The sequence below is a fragment of the Channa argus genome, chromosome 12, assembly GCF_033026475.1.
Source record: "Channa argus isolate prfri chromosome 12, Channa argus male v1.0, whole genome shotgun sequence".
NCBI classification, from domain to species: domain Eukaryota; kingdom Metazoa; phylum Chordata; class Actinopteri; order Anabantiformes; family Channidae; genus Channa; species Channa argus.
Window position 1 is genome coordinate 8,090,679 of NC_090208.1, and position 23,974 is coordinate 8,114,652.

General features: G+C 37.4%; 4 protein-coding genes and 1 long non-coding RNA gene across 5 annotated transcripts; all 5 read left to right on the forward strand.

The window, feature by feature from the left end:
• Nucleotides 1-1,350: 1,350 nt before the first annotated feature.
• Nucleotides 1,351-2,629, forward strand: LOC137138155 (uncharacterized). The gene is made up of 2 exons (XR_010915899.1): nt 1,351-1,658; nt 2,520-2,629. It is a non-coding gene; the product is annotated as an uncharacterized lncRNA (long non-coding RNA).
• A 1,922-nt stretch (nt 2,630-4,551) lies between these two features.
• Nucleotides 4,552-5,685, forward strand: LOC137138154 (ladderlectin-like). The gene is made up of 4 exons (XM_067525143.1): nt 4,552-4,730; nt 5,011-5,123; nt 5,266-5,400; nt 5,574-5,685. The coding sequence occupies exons 1-4, from the start codon at nt 4,667-4,669 to the stop codon at nt 5,622-5,624; spliced, it is 363 nt and encodes a 120-aa protein (XP_067381244.1). The 5' UTR covers nt 4,552-4,666; the 3' UTR covers nt 5,625-5,685.
• A 5,431-nt stretch (nt 5,686-11,116) lies between these two features.
• Nucleotides 11,117-13,240, forward strand: LOC137138153 (type-2 ice-structuring protein-like). Its single transcript, XM_067525142.1, has 6 exons — nt 11,117-11,305; nt 11,417-11,452; nt 11,780-11,883; nt 11,990-12,124; nt 12,215-12,323; nt 12,862-13,240. The coding sequence occupies exons 1-6, from the start codon at nt 11,245-11,247 to the stop codon at nt 12,969-12,971; spliced, it is 555 nt and encodes a 184-aa protein (XP_067381243.1). The 5' UTR covers nt 11,117-11,244; the 3' UTR covers nt 12,972-13,240.
• A 766-nt stretch (nt 13,241-14,006) lies between these two features.
• Nucleotides 14,007-20,724, forward strand: LOC137138152 (type-2 ice-structuring protein-like). The gene is made up of 7 exons (XM_067525141.1): nt 14,007-14,246; nt 16,824-16,871; nt 17,259-17,294; nt 17,621-17,724; nt 17,825-17,959; nt 18,045-18,153; nt 18,731-20,724. The coding sequence occupies exons 1-7, from the start codon at nt 14,192-14,194 to the stop codon at nt 18,811-18,813; spliced, it is 570 nt and encodes a 189-aa protein (XP_067381242.1). The 5' UTR covers nt 14,007-14,191; the 3' UTR covers nt 18,814-20,724.
• LOC137138109 (ladderlectin-like) lies at nt 19,937-23,453 on the forward strand. Its single transcript, XM_067525041.1, has 5 exons — nt 19,937-19,952; nt 20,946-21,052; nt 21,156-21,290; nt 21,372-21,483; nt 21,875-23,453. The coding sequence occupies exons 1-5, from the start codon at nt 19,937-19,939 to the stop codon at nt 21,940-21,942; spliced, it is 438 nt and encodes a 145-aa protein (XP_067381142.1). The 3' UTR covers nt 21,943-23,453.
• Nucleotides 23,454-23,974: the final 521 nt, after the last annotated feature.

The window sequence follows — 23,974 nt, forward strand, 5'->3', positions numbered from 1 at the left end:
TGGACAAACAGCTCAAACAGTCCAACCTGTGTTTCACTATGTTTACAGGTGAGCTTTTGGAAAGAAGACCAGCTCAACAGGGTTTCATGAGAGTTCAGGCAGTTCACAAACCAACTGGCTGGCTCTCGGGCGACTTTAGGTTACCTTCTGTCTGTTTGAACAAAGACCAAAACCACGTGAGGCAGTGAGCCAGACTCAAAAGTATGTGTCTTTAACAGAAGTGGGGACTATTTGCAAGTCCTAACAGATTTTAAGGTCTGTTTGAAGGTTAGGACTTGGTTTGAGTGTTTGAGTGTGTGTCTGTGGGTTATTGGTTTTCAGGGTTGGTCATGTGGCAAGAGTAGGACATGGATGAATAGATAGATAGGCATCCATAGCTTACCCATCTTAAAATGCTCAGATAAACAAAATGAAATATGAATATGAATAGTACTTAATAGTAGATACTATTACGTATTAATACTATACTAAGCCAATAAAACCAGGTTAGCTCAGTATCAAAGTGTATCGTGATAAGAGTCATAAATCTCAGGGTTGTGCATGTTGTCATTTGGCAGGTTTTTTTATCCAAAGCGACTTACAAGTGAGGTACAAGTCAAAGAGAAAACATTACATCAAAGTGTTTAAATTTCAAGAGATGCGATTGCAGGAAAGAGCAGCAAGGATTAAAAAAAAAATACATTTAAGGGAATGGGAAGGTGCCGAAGACTTTTTTTGAATATTGGAAGTGAAGTTGCTGAGCGTACAGAGTTTAATTGCTCGTTCCACTATTGTGAAATCGCCGAGCTGAAGAGTTTTGCTTGTCTCATGTTTCGTCTGTAGCATCTTTATGTTGTTGTCAGCTGTTGATCAGTTGAACATAAGGCTCCACCACAAGTGCAGTTAAAACAAATCAGTCTCTTTTCTCAGAACAAAGACCTAAACTTGTGACACCGTACAAATGTATATTTGTATCTGTGCTTGCACTGGGCAGCTCTTTGGTAAAATTAAATTAGAGCGTTGCTGAAGAGGAAGATATACGTTCATTCAACAACCTCACTAGAAGAGTATCAGTGTACAGACATCTCTGCTCGTTTTCTGGCATTGGTTTAACAAATTTCAGTCCCTACAAGTTGTTCCCTTAAGCCTTTGTCTTTTGAAGTGATCCTCATGTTTCTGATTCTGACTTTTTCTGCACTTTCTACCATTCTGGGAGGAGCTACATTACATTTCTTTTTTATTGCATTCGCCCAAACACACGCAGGACTGTGGAGCTTAACTTGGGTCTGTTGCAAGACATTTCTCCTTGCAACTTAATTCATCAGTGTTGTTGTCAAGTCCAGCTTTTTCCAGCTTTGATTGCTGTCAAAGGTTACGCTGTTTTTGAGCAGAGGGGAATTAGAAAAGGAAATTCATGCATTTATCAGCTCACCATTGGACCACTGTAATCCATTATATAGTGGAATTTCCAAATCATCCTTAGCTCATCTGCAGCTGGTGCAGAACACTGCGGCACATTTTCTGACTAATACTCCAAACATATTTCCCGGTTTTATCTTCTTTCCGTTGGCTACCAGTCAAATCCAGGATCCATTTTGAAATTTTAACTTTTGTTTTTAAGGCACTGAAAGGTCTTGCTCCACCTTTTTTTTCCGACCTCCGTTTCATTTAGTGGAGCAGTAAGAAACCATTTATTTATTTATCTACTTCTGTTTTTTTCCATTCATTGATTGAGGCTTGTGTTTTACTTGTCTGTCTTGCAGTATTTCAAGGGTACGTTTTGTATTTAGACTGGGTGGCTACAATATTGTATCTGTGTATTCGTTTTAAATTGGTCGTTAGATTTTTATTTCCTTTTAATACTTCAATCATTTGTCTGTGGTTCTGTAGATGATTTCTCTGTATTTTATACATTTTAAATCTCTTATTTTTTACTGCAAAGCACTTTGGTCAACCTGTTGGCTGTTGGAAAGTGCTAAATGAATAAACTTTTATTTCAATTTGATTTAATTCACATTACTGCATTAAATGTAACACTTGTGTGACCATGGGTCTCCAGAACACTTTTACCTTTAACAGTTTTGGAATATAACAATTTACTGATTAAATGATTGGTCACCATAAAATACACTTCTTAAGTACTGTCAAAGTTACTACTTTAATACTTAGTGTATACATACTGTAAAAGAAGAAAAAATATAGTTAAAAGGAAATAAAACGGGTTAATCCAAAACAACAAAGTTGCCCTTAAAGTTGGAATAAAATATGTTTTTCCGCTTTTCAAGATTCCTCTTTACAATTATTGTGACAATGTGATTTATTCTTGATAGATAAAGTGTGTATCTTCTCAAAACTTTATTGATCAATCTCTTCCAAACACATCACGGAGGAAATTAAACCACAATTAACCAGAATAAAAAGAGGAATTGTTCTGAAAACAAAATTATACCAACTCTCTGGGCGACAGTGTATTTACCAAAGTATTTTCCTGACACTAAACCAAGACTCAACACTACACATTCTTTTTTGTTTGTCTTCAGAAGACTACTGTATTGTCAAGAGGTCTGCATCTTGGCCCTGTGGTTGGACTACGTACTACAACCGCTGCTCCCTCTATGTTGCCAAGCCCATGACTTGGGCTGAGGCTCAGGTAGTCAGATGTATTTGAATTCAGTGCCCAGTACTTGTACAAGATTTTGTCTGTGTACACATTGGTATAAATCTGTCTCTGCCTTGGTGGTGTTTTGTTTCGTTTGGCAACTTCACTGACTTTTTATCTCCACTATAGAAAAACTGCCAAACTATGAATACAAACCTTGCCTCAGTACACAGTGCTGGGAAGTACCAGATGATTCAGAACTTGATATTTACTGCTACTAATGAGAATGCAGAAGCATGGATTGGAGGCTCCAATGCACAGCAGGTAAACTATAATATAACTAGCGATAGTTAAAGGAATACTCTGCAGATTTGCCATTACACTCCAATTATATCACCTGCCTCGGAGCCTATTGTAGTAGCTAATGCAACACTGTGGCTCTAACACCATTTTCAGAATTTTAGTTTTCAATAAAAGACAAAAAAAATCCCTTAAAACCACTGAGACAGAGGATTGATCTTGTTATTGAAAGCAGGGAGTTAAAGTCAAGTATTAAGTCTTATTAACTGTTATTTGCTTTAAAACTTTATGGTCCAATAATTTTACTCGCTTAAAATTTTAAACATCTGATACAAAAGGTGCTAAACTTATACATATTTTTTTCTTAAATCCGAAAAATTTTCAGTATACACACACACACACACACATACATAATAAAAAATTAATTGGTCTTGCTGTTTCAAAAACTGGGACGGTACATAATCGCAAGGCCAAGACTCATAGTCATGTTTGGTCTCAAAGGCTATTGAATAAAGTAAGAGAAAACCTTCTGCAGGTGCTGTGGTGCCCAGAGGATGAACCCCAAATGGAGCCTTTGGAGATCCCATTAGACACAGAGATGAATATATGAGGGTGTACTTACTCTTTAAAGCTTTTCCTTTAAACCATTTTTGCTTTAAAGTACTGTATGTTGCACAGGAGAGTTATTGGTTCTGGATCGATGGAACACCGTTCACTTATTTGAACTGGGGCGCTGGACAACCTGATAACCATCTTGATAACTGATAACCAAAATTTCCCTCAAACCATAACAGCATCTTACCAGTATGAATCACAGCACTGATGGATTCACATGTTTATGTACTCATAAATAAGAATCTCTGGGATGATGGGGTCTGTGTTGATACTCTCCCATCTGTGTGTGCCAAGAATGCCTGATAGGCGATTCCTGGACGGACACAGAGACGTGAAACACCTGTTAACAACATCAATAATGCCTCTTTTGTCTTGTCTTATTTCATGTACAGTTTACAGTAAATTCTATATTTCCTCTTTGCAATGACTTAGTCAAATGACAGGTTTAATAAACATTATGAAAATAATACTTTTAGTGCATTATTCTGCCGAGTGAAATGCTCCTGTTAACCATTAACACAAACTGGGAAACTACGAATCTGTGATAAATGTCTCATTTCTACAGGTATAATTCTTCCTAATTTCAAAGGACTCCTGCTATAATCCCATTACACTCTACATCATCATCTTTGCGAGGAACTGTTGTGGATTTCTGTCCCATATTGTTAAGTTACAAAAAAAAAAAAGCTATGTTATCAAACTTCAATAATGGAATTATACGTTAAAGATAAATTTCAGTACATGCAAATTGTTTCTCACGTCTAAAACCAGAGTACAGACAATCAGTCCGGACCATCAGATCTGGCAGATTAATGAGGTAAAGCAGCAGGTAAAAAAAGTAGTTTTTGGGTAAGTAGACAGACAGTCAACACATAAATAAAAACAGGTTGACAAGATTAGCAACAGGGCAGATAGAAATCCACCATGACTGCAGTGAAAAACAGTTTGTGTCTTTTCTCTGAGCCAAGTTTTGCCTCCGAGCTTGTACAAGGCGGATCGCTGGCACAAATTAAATTAGGGAGACTCCCTGAAGACGAAGATTTAAACTCATCCAATGACCTCACTAGAAGAGTGTCAGTGTACATAAGTCTCCGATCATCTTCTGTCATTTGTTGAACAGGTTTCGGTCACTACAAGTTGTTCCCTAAAACCTTTGTCTTTAAAGTGCTCGTGATGCTCTTCATGAAGATTCTGACTTTGTCTGCACTTTGTGCCATGGTTATGGCAGGAGCTGCTGGTGAGTACATTATTCAGTATGTCCATTATTCAGTTCTTTATAGCTTTATATAAAGCTTTTTTTTATTTTGTGATCATCATAGTTTTCACTTTAATACTTCATGTATGCATAACATATTATAATGAGACTAGAAAAAACACATCATGAAGTGTTTAAAAATATATTTAAAAGGAAAAAAAACAGTGTCAACTAAATACCTGAATCCGTATATTTCCCAGACACATGTGGTTCAGCTTTTCTGAAGACTCAACACTACACATTCTTTTGTCTTTGTCTTCAGCCTCAGACCCCTGTACCTTCAAGTTCTCTACATCTTGTCCCTGTGGTTGGACTCAGTTCTATGACCGCTGCTTTTTACATGTCGCCAAACCCATGGCTTGGGCTGTAGCTCAGGTAGTCACACGTATTTGGATTCAGTGCAGAGTACTTGTACAAAAGGTTGTCTGTGTACACATTGACGTAAATCTGCCTCTGCCTTGGTTCAGGTTATCAGGTTTTCTTTGGCAACTCCACTGACTTTCTATCTCCACTGTAGAAACACTGCCAAACTATGAATGCAAACCTTGCCTCTGTACACAGCAGTGACGAGTACCAGATGATTCAGAGCTTGATATTCATTGCTACTAATATGAATGGTCGAGCATGGATTGGAGGCTCTGATGCACAGCAGGTAAACTATCTACCATTATGCCAAAATATTTAAAGTCATTTAAAATATCTCAGCAACAACTGGGCCAGTTGAGGTGAAACTAGAACAGATATTGTGGTCCGTAAAGTTGTATAGAAACGTAATTTTTATATGACAGTGTTTGAACCATCATTGCATTATATTCTGTTTACCAGGAGGGTTATTGGTTCTGGATCGATGGAACACCGTTCAATTATGTGAACTGAGGTGCCGGACAACCTGATAACCAAGTTGGCCGTCAGGAATGCATGCTTATGAACTGGGGAGGTAAATCACAAACAAGTTCCCTTAAAACATAACAGTATCGAACCAGTACAATGAACAACGGCACTGATGGATTCACATGTTTGTGTACTTACAGAAAACAAACTGTGGGATGATGGGCTCTGTAACCATACTATTCCATCTGTGTGTGCCAAGAATGCCTGATAGGTGATTCCTGTACTTACACAGAGGCATGAAACACCTGTTAAAACACGCGCTCACTTTTCTATGTATTTCATCATCATTGCTGTATTTGCTGCTCGAACAAATGGCAAGTGTAATAAACAAAGCTGAAAGGTCCAGAATGAATGTGTTACAAGAAGAATGCTGTCGACACAACTTTATTTGGCAAAGTCAAATGTTTTCTTGTCTTGTACAAAAATAAAGGTCAACCATTAAAAACAAACTGTAATGCTATGAATCTGTGATAATGTTCTGTTATCTCCTAAATTTCAAGACGCTCCTGTTATAACCCCAATAAATACACTACGCATCATAATATTTAGAAGGAACTATTGTAAAATTCTGTCCCATAAAGTTTAGTTACAGAAAAGTGTTGTTATCAAACTGTGATGAGCTAAAAAAATAGTCACAAAATGTTTTTCAGGCAGGAATAGAACCTAAATAAATCTTATAAAAGGTTAGTTTTCAGTTATGTTATTATAAAATAAAGGACTCTAAAGGAATTCATACGTCTGCACTTGAGCCACTAGATGCAACGTTGGACTTCCTCATCTTAGGACAGTAATTCTAGGCAGACGTGTCCCCCATGGCCCACTGTTGCAAACAAAAAGCAAACCTTAACTCAGAATAATAATAAAAGGTAAAAATGTTCGGAATGGCGATTACATTTTATAGGCACGCAAGTGTGACTTAACAGCAGTAATACAAATTGCATGCATCAACATGTGGTACATCTGGAGTGTTAAGAGTTTTTTTATTGTATTTATTGATGGCAAATTAAAAGTAAAACAAAGTGTCTACGTCTAATTAAGCATTACACAGTTTAATTTCCTTCGACAATGAGAAAGGATAGATACAAAGATAACTATTGTGGCAACGCTCTGTTCTGAGGTGGCTTGTTGCCTTTGGTGTAACATGTGACAGGACGATGACAAGTCAAGGTTGCACTCAGTATGGAAACATAAGCCCATGTAAAACAGGAAATGGCCATTTTCATACATTTGTATGGATTAAACTAGTGAGCGTTTCCCTATACAGTCTTTATGCTAAGATAGATTAAGAAGTTGCAGGCATGAGAATCCACCTTTTATTCACGTTATAAAATATTTGGAAAGTTAGTGAGCTTTCAAATACTATCAACTTAACCTAAATTCATCTTTTAATCTTATTTAAAAAAAAAAAAAAACAACAATATAAAAAACATGGTGGTGCATTTACAATATTTTGACAGGTTTTTTAATGTATTGCTGATTATAAGTAAGAAGACGAAGAAGAAAATCTTCTTTCAACGCTGACGGGGGAAAAACATTTGCAGCAGAGATACAGAGATAACCTTTCAGCAGTATTGCCTTTGTGAACTTGTCTTCTGAGATGACTTGTGTCTGCTTGTGGAAGATGTGGCGGGACGGTGACACATCAGTTGTAGCTCGAGTGATACCAGTACGTTGCAATCACCAGAGGTTGGCCTCTTTAACCTGTGTTAAAGGTTGACGCTTAAGGTAACCGATCTCGCCGGGAATCGATTCTCTGAGCTTTCAGTGCAGTCAATTAGAAGCCCAGGGGCTTCAGATGATGTAAAATAAGATAAGAAAAAATGTCATAGGGAGGAGGCTGGCCGCTGTTGTTTCTTAACGTAACCCTGATCCTAATGTAGTTTTTTTTTATCATAGTCATTGAGGAAAGTCATTCCTGTAGTGTCAAAACCAGACGCAGTTGTTCCCAGGGCATCAAATAGTGGTGCTCCTGAAGTGTCTGATAGCAATGCTAAAGGGCACCTGTCAGTAAGAGACACCTTAGGGAGAATCAACATCTGTTATTGATACCTATTATATAGATATAAGTGCAATGCCTTTTTACACATTTTCCAAATTTGTAATTTATTTATTTTTTATGGGTGATAACCCGTAGGTGCCCACCTCGCTTCAGTGCAAAGCATCAGTCAGTACGAAGACATTCAGAAGTTGATAGCAGATGCCACTCACAGCTTCAAGGAAACCAGGATTGGAGGCACTAATGCACAAGAGGTATTTTATTACACAATGTTTGTCCAGTATCTATTAGAATGTGTTTCAAATCATGAATCTGAACTATTGTGGAGTGATGGTGGGAATTTCGACTATACAAACTGGTGTCCAGACCCGAACAATGGTGGTGGTCGGCAGCACTGTATGCAAATGAATCATACAGGTAAATGAAAAGAAGATATTTTTATTGTGTGCTTAATGTGCAAGTTTTTCAAAACAAAGGGTCAAAAGAAATCTGAAATTAATCTAATTTCATTCATTTGCTGCATCAAAACGTTCATGGTTTGCAATACAGTTTCGCATTATTTGTTACAAAATTGACAGCAGAATTTGATATTTTAACAATGATGAACTGTTTTCCACAGTGTCCACTGTGTTTTGTTTACATGGGGTCTCTCTCTCTGCCAGAATAATTGTGTGGCTATGGTCATGAAAACACAGAACCCATTGCTCCTCAGGATAAACTGGTTTCCTCAGACAGCTTCGGGTCTTGCTTTGCTTAGGCCTGACTGACTCCTTTGTTCTTGGTATTTGCAGATCAGAAGTGCTGGGATGATGTTCAGTGTGATACTTCTCTTCCGTCTGTCTGTGCACAGAGAGGGTGGGGTGAGGTGGGCTGACGCAGATGAATGTGTTCATCTTTAAACCATCTTCATAACCTGAAGACCTGATTTCAAAACTTTATTTCTTTTCTATTGCTGTAACGCTACTTAAGGAATGAAGCGACAAGTGAGAGAAACAGCCGGATTGTCTCTCTGGTTTTGTGCCTTTAATAAGAGCAGAGAGAAAGAATGATTTGTAGAAAGAACGATTTTTGCACAACTTATTCTGCAGAGTGAACTGTTTTTTCTGGTCTTAAATAAAAAGTCTAAAGCATTGAAACAAGCTTGTTCTGTCTATGTTATATCTCTTGTCTTTATGGATGAACTTTTCATATGTTTCCAAGAACTTTGTACTATAGCTGTATCACCACCTAGTGATGCTGTAGCAGAATTGTCATGAAAAGCTGATTCAGCACTGCAGTAGTACAGCATGTACTACAGGTCTCTGTCCATACAATGATGTTTGACAATTAACACGGGACAGCATTACATCCTGGAACACCTCAACAGCCCTGGGATATATGCACAGCTTTATTTTGTGAAACTGTCATGGCAAAAATGACAATATCTGGTCTTAGACACCTCAAGTGTAATCAGTAAAGAAGCTTCAACATCCAGGTTGTATTTTAGGGTTTTAGTATCTTGCAAGAGAGAAGAACATCGACTGAGTTTCAAGTCTCCATCTATGCAGTTCAAACTTCACACATTCCACATTAGTTTTATAACTTTCTGTTGCTGGGCAGAACATTCTCCACCCTCAGGCTAATGCCACCAGCCCTTTTCTCCTTTTACGGAAACCTTTTCCCTTTTCAGCACTTTGATAAGCAGCTGTGAGCATGAAGTGACTCTGGGTCACTACAATGTGGGATGGTCTGCTGTTAGACAGTAACTGACCTTGGAACAGTTCTGCAAACACTTCAAGACAAAACATATATATGAGACAACATTTTACACATCCTTCATAAGTACACTGAGTACAAGTTGCTATAACTCGGTAAAATGTTAAGGATTAAATGTAATCATCATTTGATAATACTTTATTTTCCATCACAGAAATGCTCAGTCTTCAATGCTACATATGGAGAGATGGGAAATGGGTGAGGAAACTCACCACCAAGCCCTTTGCACCCTGGAAACAACATCTTGCAGTTTCCCCCCTCTGGAAAGTGCTACATAGCTCTGTTTGCTAAAACCACCAGTCACCAGAATAGAACAGGCCGTCACACTCGTTAACAATAGACCACACTCATTAACAATAGACCTCACACTAACTGCTACATTGCTGCACTTTACAAACTGTTCTCTACAATATTTAACTACACGCACTGCACTTTGTCATTCTAATGTTATGTTACTTTTTTTTATTTTATTGTCATCATTACGTTGTCTGGACCAACAACAAGTAGCAACTTCCTTGTATGTGTTATCATACCTGGCCACTAAGGCTGATTCTGATTTTGAGCATGGCAGTAGAATCCACAAACACAGTGTGTCACACATTGTTTCACACTCGTTGGAGCAGAATCAGACAAAATACTTCAGTTCTTATTTTCCATCCTACTTTGAAGTATAAACTGCTGCATTACAGAAAAGTCAAAATAAAAAAACAACAACTACTTTTTAAAGCCTCCTTTGCTGCAGGCACTTGATCATTTTCAGGAAACCCAGTTGGTGTATTTCAGTCTTTGTGGCTTCTCGTCTGCAAGGTACATTTGTATCCTCTCACACACTTGACAGTTTCACACCTTTTGTGAGATAATGATTAATGTAGTATCTGTTGTAAAGTGGGAAACAGGGTTCAAATGAAACATTTGTATTTAAGCAGGAGTTTTATATATGTTAAGTTTGTTCCAAGACAGCATACGAATGCTAGTAAAACTAGTCTGTAAAGTGAAACTATGTCTGCAAAAGGTAAAATAAATTGAAATGAGAGAAGATATATATATATATATATATAAAGTGAAAATAAAGTGAAACTATGTCTGCAAAAGGTAAAATAAATTGAAATGAGAGAAGATATATATATATATATATATATATATATATATATATATATATATATATATATATATATATATATATATATATATATATATAAATATATATATATAAAAGACAATGTCTAGATTATATGTGTGATCAGATCAAGTGTAGTTTGGCTTTTCACATGTAGTGTGTGATAGGAAACCATCATATCCTAATACTGTAATTGTTTGAATGCTGCTCTTTCCAAATACCATACACATGTAGGCATCATATCATTTGTGGCATCAAAAAATTAAATAAAAAAGCGTATAATGAAATGTATTTGGAAAATAAGAAATAAGTAATAAATGCCTTGTGTTGTTCTAGGAGACCAATAGAAGTTTGCAGGGAACTGCTGCTTAATTAGAATTCTTATCTTGTGTTTATACAATTTGCACACAATTTATAATATTGTTCTGCATGTGAGTGTTCAAACACTACTCTATGAACAAACCATAGTTTTCTACAAGTGTACACACTTTATTTAGCATATCATCACACGTGTGGTCTTTGTGGTTCTTAAATATCTACGTTTAGTACTTGAGTGTCGGGAGTTTCACATTTGGTGAGAGATGGAAGGATAAGGAGTCTAATATAAGAGCTGGTCTTTGTCTTTGTTCAGCACCTTCACCCTGAAAGACTGAAGCTACAGGCTGATTCTGAGAAGGAACATAACTGCAGGAGGTTCGCTACAACCTCTAGGTTCATCTTGATCACTTGGAGGCGCCATGAAAATGCTGACTGTGTGTGTGCTTGGCTGTGCCATGATGGTTCTGGTCACAGATGCAGGTGAGTGTTTTTGAGTACTGAAATAAATGAAAATGAGGAACTGTTTCTATTTCTCTGTATAAAGTGATAGAAGATGAACCAAGTTAATAACTGATGTCTCATCCTGTCCAGCTCCTGCAGACGCATTGGTGAAAAGTATCGAACCAGGTTAGTGGGACAGAATACTTCAATATGGAAAATATATATATTGTGGCAGAATGATTAATACAGGAAATGTCAACAGCAATTGTCTAAAAAATATACTGGTTACATTAATCACATGGTTACACAGATGTCTTAGAAACTAGTGCACGGGATCATTATAGAAACAAACTGTTACTTTCTTGCACACAGTAAGTCACGTGTGCTTTTAGTGTTAAAAGTTTTAATGCTGTTAATTGAGAATAAATGACAGTGTTTGTGAACAAAAACCACAAAATAAAAAGGTTACCATGAAAGTCAATATTAACAATATGATTCTTTATGTGTCCTCAGTAAGACCTGAACTGATAAACCCCTCTTGCTCTAAGGGCTGGTTTAAGATCAGTGATCGCTGTTTTCTCTATGTTCCAAAACCCAGGAGTTGGGCTGAAGCTGAGGTAACTGCTAAGATTATTCTGTTTTTCTTTTTCCTTGCACGTGTAATTGTTCTTAATTCTTTTGATTTATGCATCTTCACTGTTTTCCTGTTTTTCTTTGCTGTAGAGAAACTGTTTGACTATGGGTGCACACCTTGCATCAGTGCACAACATAAATGAATATCATCGGATTCAGAAGAAGATAGCGGCAATTACCCACGACTACAAAGAAACATGGATTGGAGGCTCTAATGCACAACAGGTCCTCTATTTTTCATTACTCTACATTTGTCTTTATTTTTAAAAAAAAAATAGTTTTAAAGTTTCTGTCTATTTGATTTTTTGGTCTTAGGTGGACGTTTGGCTCTGGAGTGATGGCACCATTTTCCACTATTCAGACTGGTGTCCCGGAAAACCTGCTGTCTGTGGCTCGCAGCACTGTTTGCAAATGAATCATGAAGGTTATAGCACTGCCCAATCTTAAAGCCCTCCATTGCTTGTAGCCATATATTTATCTCATATGATTAGTCTTGATTATGTCATCAGCATTTTATCAGACTTTTTAATGGTCGTTCTTCAGTTTGCTGCTGAAAACTAGTCACACCAAATTTGCAGCAGTTACCTTATTAATCAGGAGGTGACTGTCTTAATCAATATAGCAAATTTCAAAACTTGATCAGTTTTCGTCAGTGTGTAGAAAATTGAGAACTGTGACTACGTAGATATAATGTGACATAGCAAATGATGCTACGATGCATGTCGAAAATAGGACAATGCAGAAATGGGCGCGCGGTTTGTGACAAGTGATATACCACCAGTATGTGCTGCCCTTAAGATTTTATGATGCTTATTTGAGTTCCCACTATTCTGTGTCGACAAGCAATAGGACGCCTAAAATGTGCGTGGTGATGTTATAAATAAGAAATCAACTACTCTCAGACATTTTTAGCTTTCAGCTTGTGTAGTCTTGACTGACTCCTGTACTTTTGATACTTGCAGCTCAGAAGTGCTGGAATGATGTGGAGTGTGACGTTCTTCTTCCATCTGTCTGCACCAAGAAAGCAATGATGACCCCTTGGATGCCTCAAATCCACCTCAAACATTTATAAATGTGGTGGTGTTAACCTTTACAAACGTAATCATTGTATTAGCCATTTCCTATATAATCGAAAGGCTTGATCTCTCATTTCACAAATGTATTTCTTTTCTACCGCTTTCTAACGCTACCTGAGGAACAAAAACAGCAACTGGATTGTCTCTGGTTTTGTGCCTTTTATAAGAGAAGACTAAATGTTTGGTTAAAAGAAAGATTTAAGCACTGCTCTATTCTACAATTATTGGAAATTGTTCTTTGAAATTAAAAATTCTTAAGCATTGAAAGAGATGGTGTGTGTGGGCGTGTTACTTTATACGTCTTGTCTTTGTCTTTATGGGTAGACTTTAGAAAAGCTCAACTTTTCTAAACAAAAACAGGGCTTATGTGTTAACTCAAGTTTGCTTGAGTCTCCTGGTCTCCTAATGTCACCCAGGCATACATGGGCCCAAATACAATAACGTTTGTCTGAATTTAGAAGCATGAAATTACAGGACGTCCAGACCTTCATGTCATGAAGTTTGAAAATCTTGAAGTTTGAGTAACTGATTTGTTGCATATGGCTTCAAAGATAAATATAGTTGAGAGTCATCTTTGTAGCAATGTTCATTAAACAGAGTTCCTAATAATGTTACCAAAGAAGACGTTCAGAAAGTGAGAAGTTTTGTCGTCCTACAAGCCTCTGGAACTCTATCGCTAACTTTTGTTATGCCTCGACGGTTCATTATTAAGATGAACAAGTTGTAATTAAATTGATAAGATAAGATCTAAACCAACCTAGTGCCGATCGTTGAATCTTTAAGTAAGAAAAGAGCTTTGACTAATAAGTGAACAGTCCTTGAGCAGCAACTCGACACAGTGTGTAGACACAGTGGGTGACACAAAAATGGACGTGTTGCTCTAACTTTTTTAGAAGTTTGCAGGAAATTATTGTGTAGTTAGAATTTCCCTGTCTTTGTGGTTCTGACGAGGTCTAAGAATAGAGTTTCTGTGAATTCAGTTCCTTATTTGGTGAAAGATGACGACATAAACCTAACGTAAGACCTGGTCTGGGTAGAGAGTCACTACTTCTACCCAGGAAGACAGAGCGCACTGGCTGATCATGACAAGATTAAATTCTCGAGGAGGTTCACTACAAACTGTCCCACTATTCTCTGTTTTTCTGACACTATTTAAAAAGTGTTAACATTTTTATTTTATTTTAAAGATACAAACGTATACAGTCCCACCTCTGCAATGAAGATTGTGATTTTGTGTGTGCTTGGTTGTGTCATGATGGTTCTGGCTGGAGGTAAGAATTTTCGATTACTGCATGAAAAAAGACTGAGAACAACAGCTTCTATTGCACTGTGTATATTGACAAGAGATTCACCAAGTTATAACTGTTGTCTCATAAGGTTGAGACCTGGGGAGCATCTCAAGTCTTTGATAAGATGGTTCTTTGTCCTCCTAAGTCCTCAGTTATTCTACTCCTCCATGTTGTAAGATGTATAGATACATAGTGTATTTACAAAGTATTAAAACCCCCTTCGCTTTTCCATTTTGTTATGTTGCAGCCTGATACTACAGTTGTTAAAATAATTTTTATTCTCAATAATCTACACTTAGTTTAGGACAAAGAGAGAACAACGTTTTAGAAATATCTGTAAATTTATTAAAAAGAAAGAACTGATCTAGCACAATAAATGCAACCACAGCAGAGCACAATCCAGTCTCTTCTTCTGCAGTCCCAAGTCTGGATCAATGCAGAGGCCTGTGTCAGGAAGGACATGTGATGTAAAGCACATGATTTGCATATTTGATTTGACATGACTTCCAAAAGTCTCAGGTGTGTTGTGTGATAAAAGAGTATCAGCCCTAAAGGTGTTCAAGACGGTGGTGAGACCGTAGATGTTGTTCGGTTTAGAGACAGTGGCACTGAAGAAAAGACAGGAGGCAGAGCTGGAGGTAGCAGAGCTTAAGATGTTGAGGTTCTCTTTGGGAGTGACGAGGATGGACAGGATCAGGAATGAGGACATCAGAGGGACAGCTCATGTTAGATGTGTTGGAGATAAAGTCAGAGAGGCCAGATTGAGGTGGTTTGGACATGTTCAGAGAAGAGACTGTGAATATATCGGTAGAAGGATGCTGAGGTTGGAGCTGCCAGGCAGGAGGTCTAGAGGAAGACCAAAGAGGAGATTTATGGATGTAGTGAGGGAGGACATGAAGTTAGTTGGTGTGAGAGAAGAGGATGCAGAGGATAGAGTTAGATGGAGGCACATGATTCGCTGTGGTGACACCTAAAAGGGAACAGCCCAAAGGAAAACAAGACTTAAGTATATAGACTAGTACTAGTACTAGTAGAATACTAATTTAATTAAGCAACTTTGGCAGCAGTTACAACCTCGAGTCTTTTGCCATTCTTCTTTGAAGATCCTCTCAATGTCAGTCAGGTTGGATGGGGGCCATGAGAGAACAGACATTTTCAGGTCTCTCCAGAGATGTTCAATAGGGTTCAAGTCAGGGCTCTGTCTGGGCCACTCTAGAACATTCACAGAGTTGTCCCTAAGCCTATCCTGTGTTGTCTTGACTGTGTTCTTAGGATTATTGTCATGTTAGAAGGTGAACCTTTGGGCCAGTCTGAGGTCCTGAGTGCTGTGGAACAGGTTTTCATTAACGTATCCTTGTACTTTATCCCTTTCAGCTTTTCATTAACCCTGACCAGTCACAGCATGATGCTGTCACCACCATGCTTCACTGTAGTCAAGCTTCGCTGATGGTATTGGGCACATGATGAGTGGTTCCTGGTTTCCTCTAAACATAACATTTAGAATTGAGGCCTAACAGTTTAATCCTGGTATCATGTGTTTGGACTGAGGAGAGGCTTCAGTCTAGCCACTCTGTCTTAAAGCCCAGACAGGTGGAGGCCTGCAGTGACACTTGTCCTTCTGGAATGTTTTCCCATCTCCACACAGAATCTCTGGAGCTCGGGTTCTTGGTCTCGTCTCTCACTAAGGTCCTTCTCCACCTAATTGCTCAGTTTGGCCAAGCGACCATCTTTTGAAAGAGTCCTGGTTGTGCCAAACTACTTCCACTTGAGAATTGCAGAGGCCACTGAGCTCTTAAACCAAGTATCTATAAAACATTGGGTTATAAAACAAATATCATTTTAAACTGAATTGGGCTATAATGATTTTCTATACAGAATACCAATTCATGAAGTATAAGCAGCAAATACAGAAAGGCCTCGCTGGTATCGGGCATCTGATTAGTAAAAAATATTACCAACTGTAGTTTGATCTGAGCGCAGTAAAACCGCAGAATGCAGATTATTTAGTTTGCAGAGGTTTGTCAATCTGTTTTGAACAGAGAGACACTGGAAAGAACATTTGAATTTGAATTGTCATTTGGACAAAAGTCAGTAAAATCTGATAACAGCTGTACTGGCATCATCCAAAACACATGTAACGTCAGATAACAATTCGGAAGAAAAAACTCTTTTCCCTTAAAACACGTCTTTTATTCTGTTTTCCTGTCTTCTCTTCCTTTGTCCTTGTGTCCCTTCATGTATCTTCAACTTGAAGGACCAAGACACATAGAAAAGACACTTGTGAGTGAACTGACAAAGCTTATAAGAGACTTGGGATGTACCCTCCCTTTGACCACTTCCTCTCTGGCCAATTCCTTTGTTCCCCCCACCTGCACAGGTGAAAGGAAAGCCCACCCACCTCAGCCCTGTTTAGTTACTGAAGCCAGCACTCTAGGTTGTTTGATTGTTACCGTCGCCTTTTCCTGGACTTTTTTTTTTTTTTTTGGTCATGTTTTAACTGCATTGCAGTGTGTTTCGGATGAGTGTTGTCTTATGTCATATGTTTCTCATCTGCCTTAGTGTCCTGCATTTGGCTTCGGCTAACCAATGGCTGCTCGTACTGGCCAGGTCAGTGGGGATTTTTTATTTAAAACAAATATGATTGCTGACAAACTAATGAATACTAACTTTTCACAAGAACTGCTTTTAAAAATACTGCCATTAACTTGGTTATACAGTAAAGACAATCATTTGTAAATTGGTGTTTTTATTTGTAATATTGTTTCAATTCCATTTTTCTGTAATAAATAAGAATGTGTGATAGGAAGTAATGCAGTGTTTAGGATTTAGGATTGTCTGTGTGTGTGCTTGGTTGTGCCATGATGGTTCTGGTCACAGATGCAGGTGAGTGTTTTTGAGTACTAAATTAAAAGACAATGAGGAACTGTTTCTATTTCTCTGTATAAAGTGATAGAAGATGAACCAAGTTAATAACTGATTTGTCATCCTGTCCAGCTCCTGCAGACGCATTGGTGAAAAGTACCGAAACAGGTTAGTGGGACAGAATACTTCAATATGGAAAAAAATATATTGTGGCAGAATAATTAATACAAGAAATGTCAACAGCAATTGTCTAAAAAATATTCTGGTTACATCAATCACATGGTTACACAGATGTCTTAGAAACTAGTGCACGGAATCATTATAGAATCAAACTGTTACTTTTTGCACACAGTAAGTCACATGTGCTTTTAGTGTTAAAAGTATTAATTCTGTTAATTGAGAATAAATGACAGTGTTTGTGAACAAAAACCACCAAATAAAAAAAGTTACCATGAAAGTCAATATTAACAATATGATTCTTTATGTGTCCTTAGTAAAACCTGAACTGGTCAACCGCTCTTGCTCTAAGGGCTGGTTTAAGATCAATAATAGCTGTTTTCTCTATGTTCCAAAACCCAGGAGTTGGGCTGAAGCTGAGGTAACTGCTCAGAGAGTTTTTTTTTTCCTTGCACGTGTAATTGTTCTTAATTCTTTTGATTTATGCATCTTCACTGTTTTCCTGTTTTTCTCTGCTGTAGAGAAACTGTTTGACTATGGGTGCACACCTTGCATCAGTGCACAACATAAACGAATATCATGAGATTCAGAAGAAGATAGCGGCAATTACCCACGACTACAAAGAAACATGGATTGGAGGCTCTAATGCACAACAGGTCCTCTATTTTTCATTACTCTTGTTTTTCTAAAGTAAAACAAAAAACGTTTTAAAGTTTCTGTCTATTTGATTTTGTCATCTAGGTGGACGTTTGGCTCTGGAGTGATGGCACCATTTTCCACTTTTCCAACTGGTGTCCCACAGACCCTAATATCGGTGGCCCGCAGCGCTGTTTGCAAATGAATCATGGAGGTAAACTCAAAAGACATTTTTATTTCAACTTGACTACTGGTTATGAACACTTCAGGTTATAGCACTGCCCAATCTTAAAGCCCTATCTTACCTGTAGTCATATATGTATCTCATCTGATTAAGACAATGTCATGAGCATTTTATCAGAATTCTTAATGGTGGTTCTTCAGTTTGCTGCTTAAACTAGTCACCAGCAGTGACATTATTATTCAGGTGGTGACTTTCTTATTAATATAGCAAATTTCAAAACTTGATCAGTTTTCGTCAGTGTGTAGAAAATTGAGAACTGTGACTACGTAGATATAATGTGACATAGCAAATGATGCTACGATGCATGTCGAAAATAGGACAATGCAGAAATGGGCGCACGGTTTTTGATAAGTGATATACCACCAGTATGAGCTGCCCCTAAGATTTTATGATGCTTATTTTAGTTCCCACTATTCTGTGTCGACAGGCAATAGGACGCCTAAAATGTGCGTGGTGATGTTATTAATAAGAAATCAACTACTCTCAGACATTTTCAGGTTTCAGCTTGTGTAGTCTTGACTGACTCCTGTACTTTTGATACTTGCAGCTCAGAAGTGCTGGAATGATGTGGAGTGTGACGTTCTTCTTCCATCTGTCTGCACAAAGAAAACTCAACTTATTCAACGTTAGCCAAAGATCAAACATAGGGCTTATGTGTTAACTCAAGTTTGCTGACCGCCTCCTGGTCCCCTAATGTCAAACAGGCATGAAATTACAGGATGTCCAGACCTTCATGTCATGAAGTTTGAAAATCTTGAGGTTTTGTTGTAACTGATTTCTTGCATCTGGCTTCAAAGATAAATATAGCTGAGAGTCATTAAAGGTCATTAAAGGGTTTTCCTAATAATGTTACTAAAGAAGACGTTCAGAAAGACGTTTTTATGCATGGTTGGTTCAATTCGGTTCAATTACAAGCTGTAATTAAATTGATAAGATAAGATTTAAACCAACCTAGTTCCGATCGTTGAATCTTTAAGTAATAAAAGCTTTGACTAATAAGTGAACAGTCCTTGAGCAGCAACTCAACACAGTGTGTAGACACAGTGGGTGACACAATAAGAGACGTATGTAGCAGGATGTCCCCACATTAACGTAACATCTACTACAAAGTGGAAACATGCTTCAAATAAAACATTTACATTTGAAGAAAGGTGTTGTTTTCAAACTGGTCTCAAGATAACATACACATGTTAAACAAGAATGGATGTTTGTCAGAATTATTAAAGTATGCAACCATCATATCCCAATTACATATTTTTTTAAACTCCTACTCCTTTATACCAGGCACATCATACTGTTTGTCATCAAATGTTTACATTCACCAAAAAAAAAAAGAAAAAAAAAAGCTAAAACAACTCAAGGCAGGTCTAAGAGTTTAGTAATTAAATGGCTGTGTTGCTCTAACTTGTTAGAAGTTTGCAGGAATTTAGAATTTCCCTGTCTTTGTGGTTGTGACGAAGTCTAAGAATCGAATTTCTGTGAATTCAGTTCCTTATTTGGTGAAAGATGACGACATAAACCTAACGTAAGACCTGGTCTGGGTAGAGAGTCACTACTTCCACCGAGAAAGACAGAGCCCAGTGGCTAATTATGACAAGATCAAATTCTTGAGGAGGTTCACTACAAACTGTCCTGCTATTCTCTGTTTTTCTGGAACTATTAAAAGTGTTAACATTTTTGGTTCGTTACAAACATATAAAGTCCCACCTCTGCCATGAAGATTGTGATTTTGTGTGTGCTTGGTTGTGTCATGATGGTTCTGGCTGGAGGTAAGAATTTTCGATTACTGCATGAAAAAAGACTGAGAACAACAGTTTCTATTGCACTGTGTATATTGACAAGAGATTCACCAAGTTATAACTGTTGTGTCATAAGGTTGAGACCTGGGGTGCATCTCAAGTCTTTGATAAGATGGTTCTTTGTCCTCCTAAGTCCTCAGTTATTCTACTCCTCCATGTTGTAAGATGTATAGATACATAGTGTATTTACAAAGTATTAAAACCCCCTTCGTTTTTCCATTTTGTTATGTTGCAGCCTGATACTACAGTTGTTAAAATTTTTTTTTTTCTTAATAATCTACACTTAGTTTAGGACAAAGAGAGAACAACGTTTTAGAAATATCTGTAAATTGATTAAAAAGGAAGAACTGATCTAGCACAATAAATGAAACCACAGCGGAGCACAATCCAGTCTCTTCTTCTGCAGTCCCAAGTCTGGATCAATGCAGAGGCCTGTGTCAGGAAGGACATCTGACGTAAAGCACATGATTTGCATATTTGATTTGATTTCCAGAAGACTCAGGTGTGTTGTGTGACTAAAGCGTATCAGCGAGAATGAATTGACAGGAGGCAGAGCTGGAAGTATGTCATGTTTTAACTGCAACCGTCTTCTGGATGAGTGTTGTCTTGTCATGTGTCCTACCAATACAATAAACGTAGGTTTCTGTTTCAGCCCACTGTGTAGCTTAGTTAAGACCAGTGACTTTTTTCTGTTTAAATAAACTTGTTGCTCATCTGCCTTAGTGTCCTGCATTTGGCTTCGGTTAGCCAATGGCTGCTCGTACTGGCCAGGTCAGTGGGGATTTTTAATTCTTAAAAAATTAATGACTATTCATTTTACACAAGAACTGCTTATTTGTTATATGGTTTCAATTCCATATTTCAATTCCATATTTCTTAAATAAATAATAAGGAAGTAATGCAGCGTTTAGGATTTTTCTTTTTTTTATAAATAATAAAACACAAATTCTTATTTCCCCTCAGTAGAAAATGTTGTCAACGAGTCGGTGTCTTGCCCTGAGGGTTGGTTTCAGCTTGATTGTCGCTGTTTTCATTATGTTTCAACTCCGATGAGTTGGGGTAAAGCAGAGGTTAGAGTACTCTGCTTACTGTGACTTGCACATTTAATTAATTAAATTACATTTTATTTATTAAATTGTTAGCAACCTTTCTCACTGTGTTTCTCTGCTGTAGTTAAACTGTCTGTCCATGGGTGCAAACCTTGCATCAGTGCATAACATGCAGGAGAACACAGAATTTCAGAGGCAGGTAGTGGCCGCTACTCATGAGTATGACGATACGTGGATTGGAGGCTTTAATGTGCAAAAGGTATTTTTTATAATTACACAGCTTGGTCGGGTATTTCATTAAAAGATTAGTTTTAAAACTTTATTTGTTTTTACCATCTAGGAAAAGGTTTGGCTCTGGAGTGATGGAAGCCATTTTGATCATAAAAACTGGTGTCCTGGAGAGCCCAATAATGCTCAAGGCTCGCAGCACTGTTTGCTAATTACGTTTGGAGGTAAAATCCGAAGTTATTTCACTCTGTGGTTAATGCATAAGTGGCTGGAAAATGTTAGAAGGCGGAAAAATAATCAAATATAAATAAGATATTTGATTTTTTTCAATTCAGTTGATGGTTTGTCATACACATCATTAGAAAATAAGTATATATAGTAAAGATAGTATAATGTAATTACCAGTAAAGGGAAACGCACACTGGCAGTGATTTGCCTTCATGGTGAGGTTTTTTTTTTTAATAATCATTTAATTGCTTATTGCAAACGCCACAATGTGTTAAAAAAAATTCTGCCTAAAATGTGTGATAATGATGCTTTTAATAGAAAATCTTTTATTAGAAACGTTTGGTTTTGTGTAGTCCTGACTCACGCCTGTGTTTCTGGAACTTGCAGATCTGACGTGCTGGGATGATTATCAGTGTGGGTCTTTTCATCCGTCTCTCTGTGCAAAGAAAGCGTGAAGATTGCTGTGCGTCAATCTACGACACATATTGAAAAAAAAACAACACTTCTGTATTTCTATTTTAACAGTAGTATTACCTCAAGCTAAATTAGTATTTTATAACGAACTAATTTAAAATGCTCAAGCACTGAAACAAGCTCCTTTGTCTGCGTTATTTCTCAAGTGATCATGAATAAATTTTCCCTGGATCTTAAAAACATTTCCAATGACACCATTATGTAAAACCAGCAAACAAGCTTCTCACCTGGGGACCAATGGCCCGGTTCTTCTCTCTGAGTGAGGGCTGCTTGAAGTTACGCCTGAAAAGACCTGCGGTTTTGTTTTTCAACTAATTCATGTATGTACTACATTTCAATAACAGTTTCTTTAATGCAATTACTTGTGGTAGTCTGACATCTGACAACACTTCTGCTGAACTCGATGAGTCGCATTTGCTGTGAGCTGGAGAGCATGTATAATGCAGGCTGTCAATTATTTCATCAGTCTGTCAGCTAAGTGTCGGACAAAGCTTCTTCAGTTCCTCCTTAAGTATTTCACTAGCAAGGAAAGGCAACATGAATCAGGTAACTGGTTAATCTATGGCGCCCTCAGGTGTTTAAAGAATGACATTACAACTACAAATTCTGGAAAGTCACAGCGATTGACCTGATGTTGTGATCAATTTTCCAATTTTACACTGCACGTTGTCCCATTTTTTAATCATGAAATACTGTACTATGTGCTTTTCTTTGCACCTTTGAGTAAAAATCTGCTAGCTGCAAAATTTATTAGAGGTTTTTCAGTTTTGCTCTTTAAACATCTTGCACATCATCTAGTTCCTGTGTTTGCCGTTCACTCATCCCTCTACTCTGAGTTGCAGTTGATCCCCTGCAGTTGGTTTGTTCTGCCTGCTTATTCTCATTATCAGTTTTGCCTGTTGCCAATTGCCCTTCCTCTTTTATGGAAGCGTACTGGGCTCATAATTGAAATACTAATTCTCTTTGCATTTGGCAATTTTAAGCAGGTTGAAATTGTAATTTGCATTTGGAAAATTAACAAGCAAAGTGGCAAGTTAACCCTCAATTCCGATCGAATTTTCAGGGAAAGCTAAATTAAAGTAATAGCATTTCAATAGCAATTCAAATTTTTTTTTTAATATTTTGTTTTTGTATTTTTATTTTTTTAATTTTTTTTTTACAATAGACAATTGTCAATTTGGTCATGGAAAGTGTACACTGTGCCAGTCTATCTTCATTTACTTGTCCCCACCCTGCATATGTCAAAACTCAAATGTAGATAAAATACATAGTTAAACGTAGATAATCTGCTTGATACTTGAGAAAAAGATTTGATGTGATACTTGTAGTGAAGGATGTTTTTTAGGCCATGACCTAGACTTTCGAATATTTAGTTTGTGTATTTCTACCACACAGTATATCACAAATTGCTGCATCTGTGTAGCTGTAAAATGCTTTGAGTGGCCATGCTGACCCTTGTTCTCCATGAGATTATAAAGACCCTTGGGGTTAATGTTGTGGCTGATTTTTTTGATATTGTGATATTTTTACTGGACATCCATAGGTTGAAGCTGCCTTACAAACACATCATGAATGACAACATAGTGATATAGAGTATTAGTATTAGTAATAATAATATTAGTAATAAGCCTCTGCGCAATTTCAGGTTCCCACACAACTAGTGGGGCTTTCAGTTGGGTGGGGTGCAAACCTTTTTTGCTCATCAGTTGTTAGAAAAATATCACATTAAATTGTTACACAAAACTGTATCGCTTGAAGATCCTACACTTTTTATCAGGACATGAAGGTAGGAAGGATCTTCTGCAGAGACTGGCAACCATCTCAACTGTTTCCGCCGATAAGAAGCGACAAGGCTGAAGCTGTTCTTTATATAACCTATTGCCATCTGTTTCACAAAGCTAAAGAAGCGGCTTGTACTTTCATGTATATATAACACAATAGTGTTGACTGCTAATAAGGTGTTTAATACTGTACTCCTGAAGTACGTGTATTGATTCCATGCTGCAAGTAAAA